The 15386-nt window shown below is 45.7% G+C and overlaps 1 protein-coding gene across 3 annotated transcripts in view; it reads right to left on the bottom strand.

The window, feature by feature from the left end:
* LOC126248377 (syntaxin-binding protein 5) overlaps positions 1–15386 on the bottom strand; it is a 1030224-nt gene that overhangs the window by 90948 nt on the left and 923890 nt on the right. For all 3 annotated transcript variants that reach the window (XM_049949310.1, XM_049949311.1, XM_049949312.1), the window contains exon 19: positions 158–266. In XM_049949310.1, the coding sequence (XP_049805267.1) occupies positions 158–266 (109 nt within the window). The remainder of the gene's footprint in view (positions 1–157; positions 267–15386) is intronic.

The following is a 15386-nucleotide window of genomic DNA, read 5'->3' as shown; positions in this document are numbered from 1 at the left end:
GATTTAATATATTGCACTTTATTTTAATAAGTGAGGATATATGTACATAGCAAGAATTGGTTGATGTAACTGTGCCGCACATCTATAGTACAATAATTAGTCAATATTTTGTTAAAAAAGACTTTCACTAAGGTACATTTTAAAAGGGTACACTTACCTCAGATCAGGCAAAGGTAGAAATTCAATATCAATAAGTGGCCTTAAACTGGGTAGGCTGCAGGCAGTAATATGGCCATTTGAAATATAGCACACTAAGCACACACTATCTGTAAACCAAAATAAAATGCATGGTGTACTCATAAAATATGTATAAATTAACAACAAAGACATAAGAAACAAAAATATTTTCTCGGTTCAAGCTCTGAGCATACACTTCTCTCTCTCTCTCTCTCTCTCTCACACACACACACACACACACACACACACACACAGGGTGGGGGGGGGGGCATCCACAAAGGGTGGGGGAGGTCGTTGACAGGGGGAGGTCGTTGACAGTGGGAGGGCATCGACAGGGGGCAAGGATGTCTACAAAGGGGGAGGGTGTCCACAGAGGAGGAAAGTAATGGCAGGAGTGGGGTGGTGTGGGGTGGTGTGGGGTGGTGTGGCGTGGCGTGGCGTGGTTATAGAGGGTTAGCAACATCAAAAATCAGTGACATCATCTAAGAGGTGGGGGGATGGTCAGAGTCAAAGGAAAGGGGGACTGAGTCAAAGATGAGGAAAGGGGAGAGTCAAGAGGGAAGAGGGACTTGGGAGGGAAGGAGGGGGGTTTCAAAGAGCAATTGTGGGCTGTGGCAAATGGCGGCTGGGTTTCTGTGGCAAATGGATGGATGAGGGTTTTCATCAAACAGAGATCAGAGGGATTCTGTAAAAATATGGTGGTGCTATTGCAAAGAGGGGGCACCGGAGATTCCTTCATAGACAGGGTGGTGGGGTTCTGTTAAAGAGGTGGTGAGATGACTCTGTAAAGAAAGGGCAGCAGGGGCTCAATAAGAGACAGGGTGGGGCATGTTAGGGCAAGGTTGACCATGTCAAAGAGCAGGCACAGGGGAAGCTGTATCAAAATGGGCGCAGGGCTATTACAAAGAGGGGGAGGGGCAGTGTCAAAGAGGGGGAGGGGCAGTGTCAAAGAGGGGAGTGGTGGCTGCATCAAACAAGGGGAGGGAAGTCAACTGAAATGAAATATTTTGAAAACCAGATACCAGCTTTTCTTTACTGCATTTGTAAGCCATTTTCAGTTTATGGTGAGGTAATTACACTTCATTCAAAATTACTACGTCTCTGATAATTTTCAAATATGTACATGTACATGTATCCTATCATTGTAGTGACTGTAAGCAGCAGAGCAATATGGTGAAAGACCTGTGACGCCACACTGAAAATTGAGCAACTTTTTAAATAGCTTCCAGTAATGATAGGTTCTATCATGTTTGACTCATGCTGTACAGCAACTACTACACTGTATTCTTGCAATCTGTACTAAAAGTTTGTGAAAAAATGTTACTATTCATTGGCTTCCGTTATTACGTCCCTTGGAGTCACTCAGATCATTATTCTAAATTGAGAATTACTGTTTGTAAAAAATTTATTGAGTCTTCTGTGAACACTTATGATATGAGCTACAATTTTAGTTTTTCAGTACTACAAAATGTGTACACAAACTAATCATTTAAATAAAAACTCAAAGAGAGAGAGAGAGAGAGAGAGAGAGAGAGAGAGAGAGAGAGAGAAGGAGGGAGAGGGAGTATCCTACAGTAATTTGTATGAACGTCTTGATTGTGTACCTGTTCATTAGATTGTGTACAGATATGAGGCTTTCTCAATAGGACTCAGTTATCTGATGCAAAGGTGAACAGATTTTCAGGTATACACTGTCCAGTCACATTCATGTGACCTCAAGTCAAAAGCTTAGATATGGTCCCCAAGGATGGATGCATACTTCTGTTGATATGGTGCACCTTCCAGAATGATAATACCACCAGGAAATGCCATGAAAACATTCCTCAGACCATAATGCTTCCTCCAACAGCCTGGACCCTTCCGACAATTGTTGCGGGTGTTTACTTTCAGAAGTGAGCTTTCAGCCAAAAGGCCTTCTTCTAAAGTAGAAAACATACACACTTTCACATAAGCACTATTCACACACACACACATGACCACTGTCCCTGGCCACTAAGGCTGGATTAATAGTCAGGCTCCCATACTGAGTCTGGCCTCAGTGGCCAGAGAGAGTAGTCATGTGTGTGCGAGTTGTGCTTATGTGAATGTGTGTGTGTTTTCTACTTTACAAGAAAGCCTTTGGGCTGAAACCTCAGATGTATAGTAGTATTTTTGCTGTGGCTGTCTTGAGTCTTTATCTTCTCTATTGGTGGGTAGCAATCTTTCCTTTCCATAAAATTATCACAAATAATAATACAAAGTGACATTATACTTAATGATACAATCAACAATACATGGTAAATCTTTTTAAATATTATAATGCTCCAGAAATTCAGAGACAGAGTAGAAGCAATGGTCAAGCATGAACTGTTTGAACTTTGCTTTAAATATATTTAATGTCAGTGCCATTTTAAGTAATCTTCTGCCTCGTTTCATAAGAGTGAAAATCTTAGATATGTTTTAAGATGTCTTCTTTTAAAGTAATCCCTTCTGTAGATATTAGTATGTCATGTAAGTGGTCTGCAGGAACCACTGCATTTAGCTTGCTTTATCACTCTGATAATCTTTTCGTGTATTTTAAATTTGTGTATTTTTTCTTTTTTTATATAAATTTGTAGAATTCCCCAATTTGCACCAGTTGCAACCGTGTTGCCATTATACCGTGTTACCAATGATGGGCAGCATTTATTATGAGAGAAAATTCTATCAGCAAACAGAAGGGTATTCAGCTTTTTGTTTAGATTGTTAAGGTGAAGTGCCCTCTTCAAATCCTCCTGAATACATTTGTCTAAGAATTTTGTATCACTCAGTTTTCACTCAGAGAAGCTCCCACCCCCAAGTTCACTCCGGTCGCAGAAATTGTTAGTGCTGTTGAACAGGTTGCAGCTCGACTTCCGCCTGAATCAGCTGAGGAAATACGTCGTGAAACTTGTCGTGCGTTGACAAAATCCAAGCCAATGAAGTCAAATATCACTAGTAAAGAGAGGGCGGCCATTCGTGATCTGAGGGAGCGCTCTGAAATTGTTGTCTTACCGGCCGACAAAGGCAATGCTACGGTTGTTGTCTCCCATAAGGACTACACTGATAAGATGCAGAGCCTGCTAAATGACGATTCCTACCGGAAGATCAGCGTTGACCCTACAAAGAAGGTGGACAACAAGACGAGGTTGCTTCTCAAGGACGCAGATTTACCGGAGGGTGACGCTAAGAAATTGTTACCCCAAGGTCCGGTACCGCCTAGACTATATGGACTCCCGAAGGTTCACAAAGAGGGGGTACCATTACGCCCCATTGTCAGCAACATCAGGGCACCTACATATTTGTTGGCCAAATACCTGACGGGAATATTAAGTCCTTACGTGGGTAAATGCCCTCATCACATCCGTAATTCCGTGGATTTTGTTAAACGCCTTGATAGCTTCACGTTGGGTGAGTCAGATATCATGGTGAGTTTTGACGTCGTTTCCTTGTTCACGAGGGTACCCCTGCAAGAGTCACTAGAATTGATTAGTCAGAAGTTTGACGAGAAGACCACTGAACTTTTTAGGCATGTCTTGACTTCCACGTATTTTCTTTTTAATGGAGAATACTACGAACAGACGGAGGGAGTCGCCATGGGTAGCCCACTCTCACCGGTGGTAGCGAATTTGTACATGGAGAACTTCGAGGAGGAAGCCCTGTCGTCATCCGAATGGAAACCTACTTGCTTTTTCCGTTACGTGGACGACACTTTCGTCATCTGGCCACATGGTATGGATAAACTCCTCGACTTCCTTACACATCTAAACTCCATACACCCCAACATCAAATTCACTATGGAGACTGAAACGGAGGGTAAACTACCTTTCCTTGACGTCTTGGTCAAGAGAAGGCCTGACGGCACCCTAGGTCATGGGGTGTATCGGAAGACAACGCACACTGATCTGTATTTGCACGCAGACAGCTGCCACCACCCTTCACAGAGGAATGGGGTACTTAAAACTCTAGTACATAGGGCGCGCACTATCTCTGACGCAGAGAGTCTACCCCAGGAATTGGAACATCTGAGAACTGTATTTCGAAAAAATGGGTACTCAGAGTGGCAGAGTCAACGTGCTCTCCGCCCAACCACTACAGCACAACCTGTGGATATGGATGAAATCACGAGGGAGGAGGTAGGCACTGCGTTTATCCCATATACAGGCGCACTCTCGGGAAAGATCGCCCGCATTTTGAAGAAACACCGGGTCGGAACGGTGTTTTGTCCTCCGAATAAAACTCGTGCACTGGTGGGGAGCGCCAAAGATGACCTCGGTTTGAGGAAGGCCGGCGTGTACCAGATTCCGTGTCAATGTGGCAAGTCGTATATTGGTCAGACGATGCGTACCGTCGAGGATCGATGCCGTGAACACCAGACGCACACTCGACTGATGTATCCAAGCAAGTCGGCGGTCGCTGAACATTGTTTGTCGGAAAATCACGCTATGGAGTATGAACGCATGAGGATTCTGGTACAGACGTCGAGATACTGGGACAGCGTTGTTAGAGAGGCCATCGAAATTCGCACCAATGACGACCTCATAAATCGTGACTGTGGCTATAATCTTAGCAAGGCTTGGGAACCAGCGATTGGGTTAATCAAGAGTAAATCGAGCAAATGTATAGTTGTGACGACCACGGCGGACGGAGCCATCACACCGACGTCATCTCAGACGCCGTCGCAGTCTGTTCCCCCGCGCGACCGTGGCGCGGGGCGCGGACGGCGGAGTGAGCGCGCCGCGGGCGGAGGGTATTTAAATCCGCTGCCGCCGCGACCGAACCCAGTTCCACCTGAGCAGCCATAGTGTACGGATCTCCGTGCCAGCACGTTCACAGGAGCTCAGTCCGTCAGTTCACCTGATGATGGCGACATGTATGATCGCCGAAATATTGTGCCCGTTGGACACTGTAGACCGGCAGTACACCCATGGATATTTTGATTAACATAAGTATCATTTCCACCCTTTTTACTGCTCATGAAAATCACACATTGCATGTTGTACCACCATACAGCGAGACCTTCAGAAATAGTGGTCCAGATTGCTGTACACACCAGTACCTCTAATACCCCGCTGCACATCCTTTTGAATTGATGCATGCATGTATTCGTCATGGTATACTATCCACAAGTTCATCAAGGCACTATTGGTCCAGATTGACCACGCAGCATCCATGAAGTCGAATGCCTCACCAGTATACTGCTGATATGGTTGTGCTGTCAGTCAGAGGATGGCATTCACATATCGTACAGCTGTTACAGCAGCACCCATGACCATCAGCAGTGTACATCAGCCCCCACATAATGCCATCCAAAACATCAGGGAACCTCTACCTTGCTCCACTCGCTGCACAGAGTGTTTAAGGTGTTCAGCCTGACCAGGTTGCCTCCAAACACATCTCTGATGATTGTCTGGTTCAAAGCATAAGCAACACTCATCAGTGAAGAGAACGTGATGCCAATCCTGAGCGGTCCATTCGGCATGTTGTTGGGCCCATCTGTACCGCACTGCACGGTACCGTGGTTGCAAAGGTGGACCTTGCCATGGACGTTGGGAGTGAAGTTGCAAATCATGCAGCTTATTGCGCACAGTTTGAGTTGTAACACGATGTCCTGTGGCTGCACGAAAAGGATTATTCAACATGGTGGCATTGCTGTCAGGGTTCCTGTGAGCCATAATCCATAGGTAACGGTCATTCACTGCAGTAGTAGCCCTTGGGCAGCCTGAGCAAGGCATGTCCTCAATGGTTCCTGTCTCTCTGTATCTCCTCCATGTCTCAACAACATCGCTTTGGTTCACTCCGAGATGCCAGGACACTTCCCTTGTCGAGAGCCCATCCTGGCACAAAGTAACAGTGTGGACGCGATTGAACCATGGTATTGACCGTCTAGGCATGGTTGAACTGCAGACAATGGCCGGCCGGAGTGGCCGAACGGTTCTAGGCGCTACAGTCTGGAACCGCGTGACCACTACGGTTGCAGATTCGAATCCTGCCTCGGGCATGGATGTGTGTGATGTCCTTAGGTTAGTTAGGTTTAAGTAGTTCTAAGTTCTAGGGGACTGATGACCACAGCAGTTAAGTCCCATAGTGCTCAGAGCCATTTGAACCATTTTTGCAGACAACACGAGCCGTGTACCTCCTTCCTGGTGGAATGACTGTAACTGATCGGTTGTTGGACCCACTCTGTCTAATAGGCACTGCTCATGCATGGTTGTTTACATCTTTGAGTGGGTTTAGTGACATCTCTGAAAATTCGAAGGGACTGTGTGTGTGATACAATATCCACAGTCAATGTATGTCTTCAGGAGTTCTGGGAACCAGGGTGAAGCAAAACTTTTTTTGATGTGTGTATTATTTCTTGCTTGATCACTTACTTCACTTTTTGCAGGAGTGTCTCTAATAGGGGAAAAAATCCTGATTTTTTCCAGGTGTGGCATTCTTCTTGTTGACTTTTGGCTTGTTGGTTCCCTGGATGTGAGATTCTGCCTTTCTTCTGTTGAACCATTTCCAAATTGCACTTTATTACTCATATATCCATTAATGACTGCCTTGTTACTACATTTGTAGTTTGAAATTCAGACACAACACTTGTGTTACTGTTTCTTCCTGTTTGCATGTTTCTGTTCACATACTGGTCCACAATTGTCCATTTGTTCTTGTTTGGGATTTTCACTTCATGATAGTTATTTTTACCTGTTATTTCACTTCAGGAAAGTTTTTATCTGTTTGTCCATTTGTGTTTGGTTTATTACTGTGCTAGGGTTTTGTTTTATTTATGCCACACATACAAAAGAGGCAAACCTATGTCAGTTTTTCCATACCTGTTTAAATTTGACCATTAACTATATATTCATTTATTTCTGGTTGTTCAAGTTCAAAATTCACAGTCAGTCTCTACCTTCACAGATCTGTGGCAGTACTAATTTTTTTCTATCATGATGTGATTCACAGATTTGACGTTTCCTTTCATGTCTTTGACATCATATCTAAGAGGTGCTGGATGAATTATTATGTTATTTTGTGTATTACTTTCAGTATGAATTCCAGAGGATCTGCCATGTTTTTGTGAAACACTTTCAGAGATTTTTCTGTGTAATTTGAGCCACCAACAACTATTGACATTTTTTCACCAATAAGTTATCAGGTACTTTGTACATCTTTTTAAAAACTTCCTCAATTGGTGCAATGGGTTTGATAATACTTTGCATAATGAAATGATTACCTAGCTTGTCCTCACAGTTTCTGCCTTGACTATCACTTATGATAAGAACTTGGTCTCATTGATTATTTGTTGCCCTATACTCGGTGAATGGTTCAGTTCAGGATAATCACATGAATTACTTAAATTATTAGCACATCAAATTTATTGTGCGTTCCAACTTATTTGCCAAGTTATTTCAGGCCTAACAATTCAGTGTTTTCACACAAATCATAACTCTGATTTTCCACTAGAGCTTGTTCATAGTCACTTAGCTATGTTTCTGAATTTCTTATTTTGAGCAACATGACACTGTTTTAGTCCTGCAACATTTTTATAGTTCCATCCTTGTATATCGCACTTGAGCACTTACCAGAAAATGGCGATGTTTCTGGTGGAATTTTCAGCACATTTTGCTTCATCAGCTGTTCATATTTTGTGGCTTGAAGTTTATTAGTATCCATATTTTGTGCATATATGTTCATTTAGTTTCAAAATGTCCTTATAATTTGCAAATACTTTCTTTTTACCAGAAATATTCACATTTTCTAAGAAGATGTATAAAATTCTTTTACATTGGCCACCAACTTGAAATATTCTCAGTGTAACATAATCCTGATGTCTGATGTCATATTTTTTCAAAAAAAGCCAAAATCTAGATAGTAAGAAGATAAATATAATAATACATAGTCAAATGGCAGTTTACTCTTTTAAAAAAAACTATGACAAAAATTCACCTTAACATTTTGATAGGAATACATCAGCAGTTTTGTGAAGAAGGTTCTAATGTGATTCATGCAGCTGAGAATAAAACCACTTCACTCATTATTATCCAAGTCATTTCCTTTTATTTTTATTAATCCCAGAAATCTTACAGCATGCCACTAGACATAGATAATGGACAAGTCACCAGGAGAGCTTTCTTATGATCACAATCTTCCTTCAATTATCAGTCAATGGATTCAGAAAAATTTGGTTTTTTGCACAAAAGTAAAAGAACAAAATGGTAAATATCCTAGAATTACTAGTCTCTACAGGCCGGAATATCAGTAATATAAGGAAAACTATAGATTGCTACTCACCATAAAGATAACACATTGAGTTACAGACAGGCACAACAAAAAGGACTGTTACACATTCAGCTTTTGGACACAGCCTCCTTCTTGAAAGAAGCACACCTCAAGGGCACATCACCAGCATGCATTCCAAAACGAGCTGCTGAAGATACAGGTCAGGTGTGCTTCTTGCTTGTGTGAATAAACAACATGTGTGTGTGTGTGTGTGTGTGTGTGTGTGTGATTTTCCTTTTCTGAAGAAGGTTTTGGCTGAAAGCAAATTGAGAAATTGAGTAACACGCTTTTTGTTGTCCCTGTCTCCAACTCACTGTGTCATCTTTACAGTGAGTAGCAATGTATCCTTATCCTCATACAGTTGTTAGTGTATGTGCCTCATGTATCCATGATCCTTTATTCAGCAATTTGACACATATCAGGGGTCTAAGTACACTGGTTACTGTAGCATAATGATATTCACTGAAATCTGCAGCAATTTTGTATCCGTATGTGCACTTTGCAAAATGCTGCTGTGTGTCACAGAGTGTATTTTCATAGAGGAACTCCAGTTTCCCTGCATCCTAATAATGAGGAAAAGCCTGCTACTTGCTTTGCTTAAGATTGAACTTCATCATCATTCAAATAATATCCCCATATTAGATCGCTCTGTGATATGGTTCACTCTAATAGAGTAAATTACTACACATGCAGACTTTTGTCTTTATCAACACAATGAATACACTGTCAAGTCTTTAGGCCTCATTGAAATTTTGGTATGACTTGTCACAGAGGAATATCACTGAAGCTGCTTAATTAAGTTTATTAAGACCAGTTTATTAAGAACGATGTCGTAACTGTGGTATTGGGGTAGTGTCTTTGATTCATAATCAAAATGTCTTCGGTCCCAGGTTTGAATCCCGCCGCTGCTTAAATTTTGATTAATAATCAGCATTGGCAGCTGAAGTCTTCCAGCATAAGAAATCATCCTCATTCTGCCAAAGCCTTGTCATAGAGGGCGGAGAAGCAGACAGAGGTTCAGGGCACTGTCTTGCCCTGAAGACGGAAGAATCAACAAAGATCAATGGCATGAAGATGCAGAAGGCAATGGAAACCACTGCATTAAAGACACGTAATGTGTATCCACAGGACATGTGGCCTGTAATTGAAGAAGTGTCGTGATGATCTCTCCTTTAGCATAAGATTCTGGAATAGTCCCCCATTCGGATCTCTGGGAGGGAACTGCCTTTAGGGGGAGGTTACCATGAGAAAAAGATTGAATAATCAATGAAATAATAACATTCTACAAGTCGGGGTGTGGAACATCAGAAGCTTGAATGTGGTAGGGAAACTAGAAAATCTGAAAATGGAAATGCAAAGGCTCACTCTAAATATAGTAGGGGTCAGTAAAGTGAAGTGGAAAGAAGACAAGGATTTCTGGTCAGATGAGTATAGGGTAATATCAACAGCAGCAGAAAATAGTATAACAGCAGCAGGATTCATTATGAATAGGAAGGTAGGGCATAGAGTGTGTTACTGTGAACAGTTTAATGATAGGGTTATTCTTATCAGAATCGACAGCAAACCAACAACAACAACAACAACAACAACAATCCAAGTATACATGCCGATGTCACAAGCTGAAGATGAAGAGAGAGAGAAAATGTATGAGGATACTGAAAGGGTAATACAGTATGTAAAGGGAGATGGGGGACTGGAATGCAGTTGTAGGGGAAGGAGTAGAAGAAAAAGTTACAAGAGAATAGGGGCTTGGGGCAAGGAATGAGTAAGGAGATGGTTGGTTGGTTGTCTTGGGGAAGGAGACCAGACATCGAGGTCATCGGTCTCATCAGATTAGGGAAGGACGGGGAAGGAAGTCGGCCGTCCCCTTTGAAAGGAACCATCCCGGCATTTGCCTGGAGCGATTTAGGGAAATCACGGAAAACCTAAATCAGGATGGCCGGACGCGGGATTGAACCGTCGTCCTCCCGAATGCTAGTCCAGTGTCTAACCACGAGTAAGGAGAAAGATTAACTGAGTTCTGTAATAACTTTCAGCTAGTAACAGCAAATACTTTCTTCAGGAATCACAAGAGGATGTGGTATACTTGCAAAAGGCCAGGTGTTACGGGAAGATTTCAGTTAGATTACATCATGGTCAAGACAGAGATTCCGAAATCAGATACTGGATCATAAGGCGTACTGAGGAGCAGATATAGACTCATACCATAACTTAATTAATAGTGATGAAGACTAGGCTGAAGTTCAAGACATTAGTCAGGAAGAATCAATATGCAAATAAGTGGGATAAGGAAGTACTAAGGACTGACGAGATACACTTGACATTCTCTAAGGCTACAGATACAACAATAAGGAATAGCTCAGTAGGCAGTACACCTGAAGAGGAATGGACATCCCTAAAAATGGTAATAATAGAAGTTGGGAAGGAAAACATAGGTACAAAGAAGGTAGCTGCAAATAATCCATGGGTAACAGAAGAAATACTTCAATTGATCAATGACTGGAGGAAGTACAAAAATGTTCTGGAAGACTCAGGAATAGAGAAATGCAAGTCGATGAGGAATGCAATAAATAGGAAGCGCAGGGAAGCTAAGACAAAATGGCTGCATGAAATATGTGAAGAAACTGAAAAAGAAATGATTGTCGGTAGGACTGACTCAGCATACACGAAAGTCAAAACAACCTTCAGTGACATTAAATGCAAGGGCAATAACATTAAGAGTGCAGTTGGAATTCCACTGTTAAATGTAGATGAGAGAACAGATAGGTGGAAAGAATACATTGAAAGCCTCTATGAGAGGGAAAGACTTGACTGATGTTGGTTGGTTGGTTTGGGGGATTAAAGGGACCAGACTGCGACGGTCATCGGTCCCTTTTTCCAAAAAATTAAAACCACCCAAAGAGAAGAAAAACGAACAGCAGGAAAAACGTCAGACGACACAGGACAAGAAATACTCCTACAGAGATCAGACAAGACAAATTAAAATCACACAGAGTGTGATGGTGGTTGGTCAACCATAGAGATAAAAAGGAAAAGCCAACCACCGAGAACACATTAAAAACTCAGCGTAAAATCGTAGGCCAATGGCCAGAATCAACACAAAAGAACAGAACAAACACTCAGAGTAAACGATAAAAACCCCATGCCCGAATAAAACGTAAAACTAAGCCAGCCATAACAGGGTCATCAGATAAAAGGGCAGGGAGCGTATCAGGCAGCGCAAATGTCTGCCTGACCACAGCTAATAGGGGACAGGCCAACAAAATGTGGGCCACTGTCAAAGCCACCCCGCAGCGACATAGAGGAGGGTCCTCCCGGCGCAGTAAAAAACTGTGTGTCAGCCGGGAGTGGCCAATGCGGAGCCGACAAAGGATGACTGAGTCCCTGCGGTTGGCTCGCAAGGATGACCGCCACACAGTCATCGTCTCCTCAATGGCACGGAGTTTATTGGGCGTGATCTGATCGCGCCATTCAGCGTCCCAAAGCGCAAAAACTTTTCGGCGGAGGACTGCACGCAAATCAGTCTCTGGGAGGCCAACATCCAGAGATGATTTACTCGTGGCCTCTTTCGCCAGGCGGTCAGCATGTTCATTGCCCGGGATACCAACATGACCGGGGGTCCACACAAAGACCACAGAGCGGCCGCAACGGGCAAGAGTATGCAGGGACCCTTGGATAGCCATCACCAGACAAGAACGAGGGAAACACTGGTCGAGAGCTCGTAAACTGCTCAGGGAATCGCTACAGATAACTAAGGACTCACCTGAGCAGGAGCGGATATACTCTAGGGCACGAAAGATGGCGACCAGCTCAGCAGTGTAAACGCTGCAGCCATCCTGCAGGGAACGTTGTTTGAAATGGTCCCCTAGAGTGAACGCATACCCGACACGACCAGCAACCATCGAACCGTCAGTGTAAACAATGCCAGAGCCCTGATACGTGGCCAGGATGGAATAAAAGCGGCGGCGGAAGGCCTCTGGAGGGACTGTGTCCTTCGGGCCCTGTGCCAAGTCGAGCCGAAGGCAAGGGCGAGGAACACACCATGGGGGTGTATGTAAAGTGGCCCGGAAAGGAGGTGGAACAGTGAAAACCTGAAGCCCAGAGAGAAGCTCTTTGACGCGGACCGCGATTGTACAACCAGACCAGGGCCGAGGTTCCGGCAGATGGACGACCGATCGCGGGAACAGGAGACGATAGTTTGGATGCCCGGGCAAGCTTAGAACACGGGCAGCATAAGTGGCCAGCAAACGTTGGCGTCGTAACCGCAGTGGAGGGACACCTGCCTCCACTAGTACGCTGTCCACAGGGCTGGTGCGGAAAGCACCAGTGGCAAGGCATATCCCGCTGTGGAGAATTGGCTCCAGCACCCGTAACGCAGATGGGGATGCTGAGCCATAAGCCAGGCTCCCATAATACAGACGGGACTGGATTAACGCCTGGTAGAGCCACAACAGGGTAGATCGGTCGGCGCCCCAGCGGGTGTGGCTCAAGCATCTCAGAGCGTTTAGATGCCGCCAACACGTCTGTTTATGCTGCCGGATATGAGGCAGCCAAGTCAACCGGGCATCGAAAACCACCCCCAAAAACATGTGGGTCTCCACCACAGCAAGAAGTTCGTTGTCAAGAGAAAGCCGCGGCTCAGGATGGACCGTTCGGCACCGGCAGAAATGCATAACGTGGGTCTTGGCAGCCGAAAACTGAAAACCATGCGCTGCAGCCCAAGACTGCGCCTTGCGGATTGCGCCCTGTAGCTGACGTTCAGCAGCTGCAATGCCAATAGAGCTGTAGTAAAGGCAGAAGTCGTCAGCATACAGGGAAGCGGAGACAGAATTTCCCACGGCCGCAGCGAGGCCGTTAATGGCTATTAAAAACAGGCAGACACTTAAAACAGAACCCTGTGGCACGCCGTTCTCCTGGACGTGGGAGGAACTATATGAGGCTGCGACTTGCACGCGGAAGGTACGATACGACAGGAAATTGCAAATAAAGATCGGCAGAGGGCCCCGTAGACCCCATCCATGAAGCGTAGAAAGGATGTGATGATGCCATGTCGTATCGTACGCCTTCTGCATGTCGAAAAAGACAGCGACCAGGTGCTGACGGCGGGCAAAGGCAGTACGGATGGCCGACTCCAGGCTCACCAGATTGTCGGCGGCGGAGCGGCCTTTACGGAACCCACCCTGAGATGGAGCCAGAAGGCCCTGAGACTCCAGTACCCAATGCAAGCGCCGGCTCACCATCCGTTCGAGAAGCTTGCAAAGAACGTTGGTGAGGCTAATGGGGCGGTAGCTGTCCACCTCCAAAGGGCTCTTGCCCGGTTTCAAAACGGGGATGACAATGCTCTCCCGCCATTGCGACGGAAACTCACCCTCGACCCAGAGACGGTTGTACAGGTCGAGGAGGCGTTGCTTGCAGTCCACTGAAAGGTGTTTCAGCATCTGACAGTGGATGCTATCTGGCCCGGGAGCGGTATCAGGGCAAGCGGCAAGGGCACTGTGAAATTCCCACTCACTGAATGGAGCGTTGTAGGATTCAGAAGTGTGGGTGCGAAAAGAAAGGCTCTGATGTTCCATCCGCTCTTTAATGGAGCGGAAGGCCTGGGGGTAATTCGCAGAAGCGGAACTCATAGCAAAATGCTCTGCTAAGTGGTTTGCAATGACGTCGGAGTCAGTACAAACTGCTCCATTCAGTGAGAGCGCAGGGACGCTGACAGGTGTCCGATAGCCGGAGACGCGTCGAATCTTGGCCCAGACCTGCGATGGAGTGACATGGAGGCCAATGGTGGATACATACCGCTCCCAGCACTCCTCCTTGCCTTGGCGGATAAGGAGGCGGGCCCGCGCACGCAGCCGTTTGAAGGCGATAAGGTGGTCTATGGAGGGATGTCGCTTGTGACGCTGGAGCGCCCGCCGGCGATCTTTAATCGCTTCAGCGATCTCAGGCGACCACCAAGGCACAGTCCGCCGCCGAGGGGACCCAGAGGAGTGGGGAATGGCAGATTCGGCGGCAGTAACGATGCCGGTGGTGACCGATTGAACCACCGCATCAATGTCATCATTAGAGGCAGGCTCAAGAGCGGCAGTGGAGGAGAACAAGTCCCAGTCAGCCTTATTCATAGCCCATCTGCTAGGACGCCAGAAGAGTGACGCTGTGGTAGTGACAGAAAGATCGGAAAGTGGTCACTACCACACAGGTAGTCATGCACACTCCATTGGACAGACGGTAAGAGGCTAGGGCTACAGATTGAAAGGTCAATGGCGGAGTAGGTGCCATGCGCCACACTGAAGTGTGTGTAGGCACCATCATTTAACAGCGAGAGATCGAGCTGCGACAATAAATGCTCAACGATGGCGCCTCGACCTGTTGCCACTGACCCACCCCACAGAGGGTTATGGGCGTTGAAGTCGCCCAATAGCAAGAAAGGAGGCGGCAATTGGGCTACCAGTGCAGCCAGGACATGCTGCGAGACATCACCATCCGGTGGAAGGTAAAGACTGCAGACGGTAACAGCCTGTGGCGTCCACACCCGTACAGCGACAGCCTCTAAAGGTGTCTGGAGAGGGACAGACTCGCTGTGCAGAGTGTGAAGGACATATATGCAGACGCCACCAGACACCCCTTCATAAGCTGCTCGGTTCTTATAATAACCCCGATAGCCACGAAGGGCGGGGGTTCGCATTGCTGGAAACCAAGTTTCCTGGAGAGCAATGCAGAAGAAAGGGTGAAGGCTGAAAAGTTGGCGGAGCTCAGCTAGATGGTGGAAGAAATTGCTGCAGTTCCACTGGAGGATGGTATTGTCCATTGCGGAGAAAGGCGTGACGGGACGGGGAAGGCAGATTACGCCGCTGGGTCACCTGCCGCATCCAATGGAGCACCCGTGCAAGTGCTATCCATTGCGTCTGAGGGATCGGCGAGATCGAGGTCCTCAGTGGACGCAAGGATCT

This window comes from Schistocerca nitens, chromosome 3 (assembly GCF_023898315.1).
Source record: "Schistocerca nitens isolate TAMUIC-IGC-003100 chromosome 3, iqSchNite1.1, whole genome shotgun sequence".
NCBI lineage: Eukaryota > Metazoa > Arthropoda > Insecta > Orthoptera > Acrididae > Schistocerca > Schistocerca nitens.
Note: the sequence above shows the minus strand (reverse complement) of the source record. Positions and strands in the feature narration are given on the sequence as shown.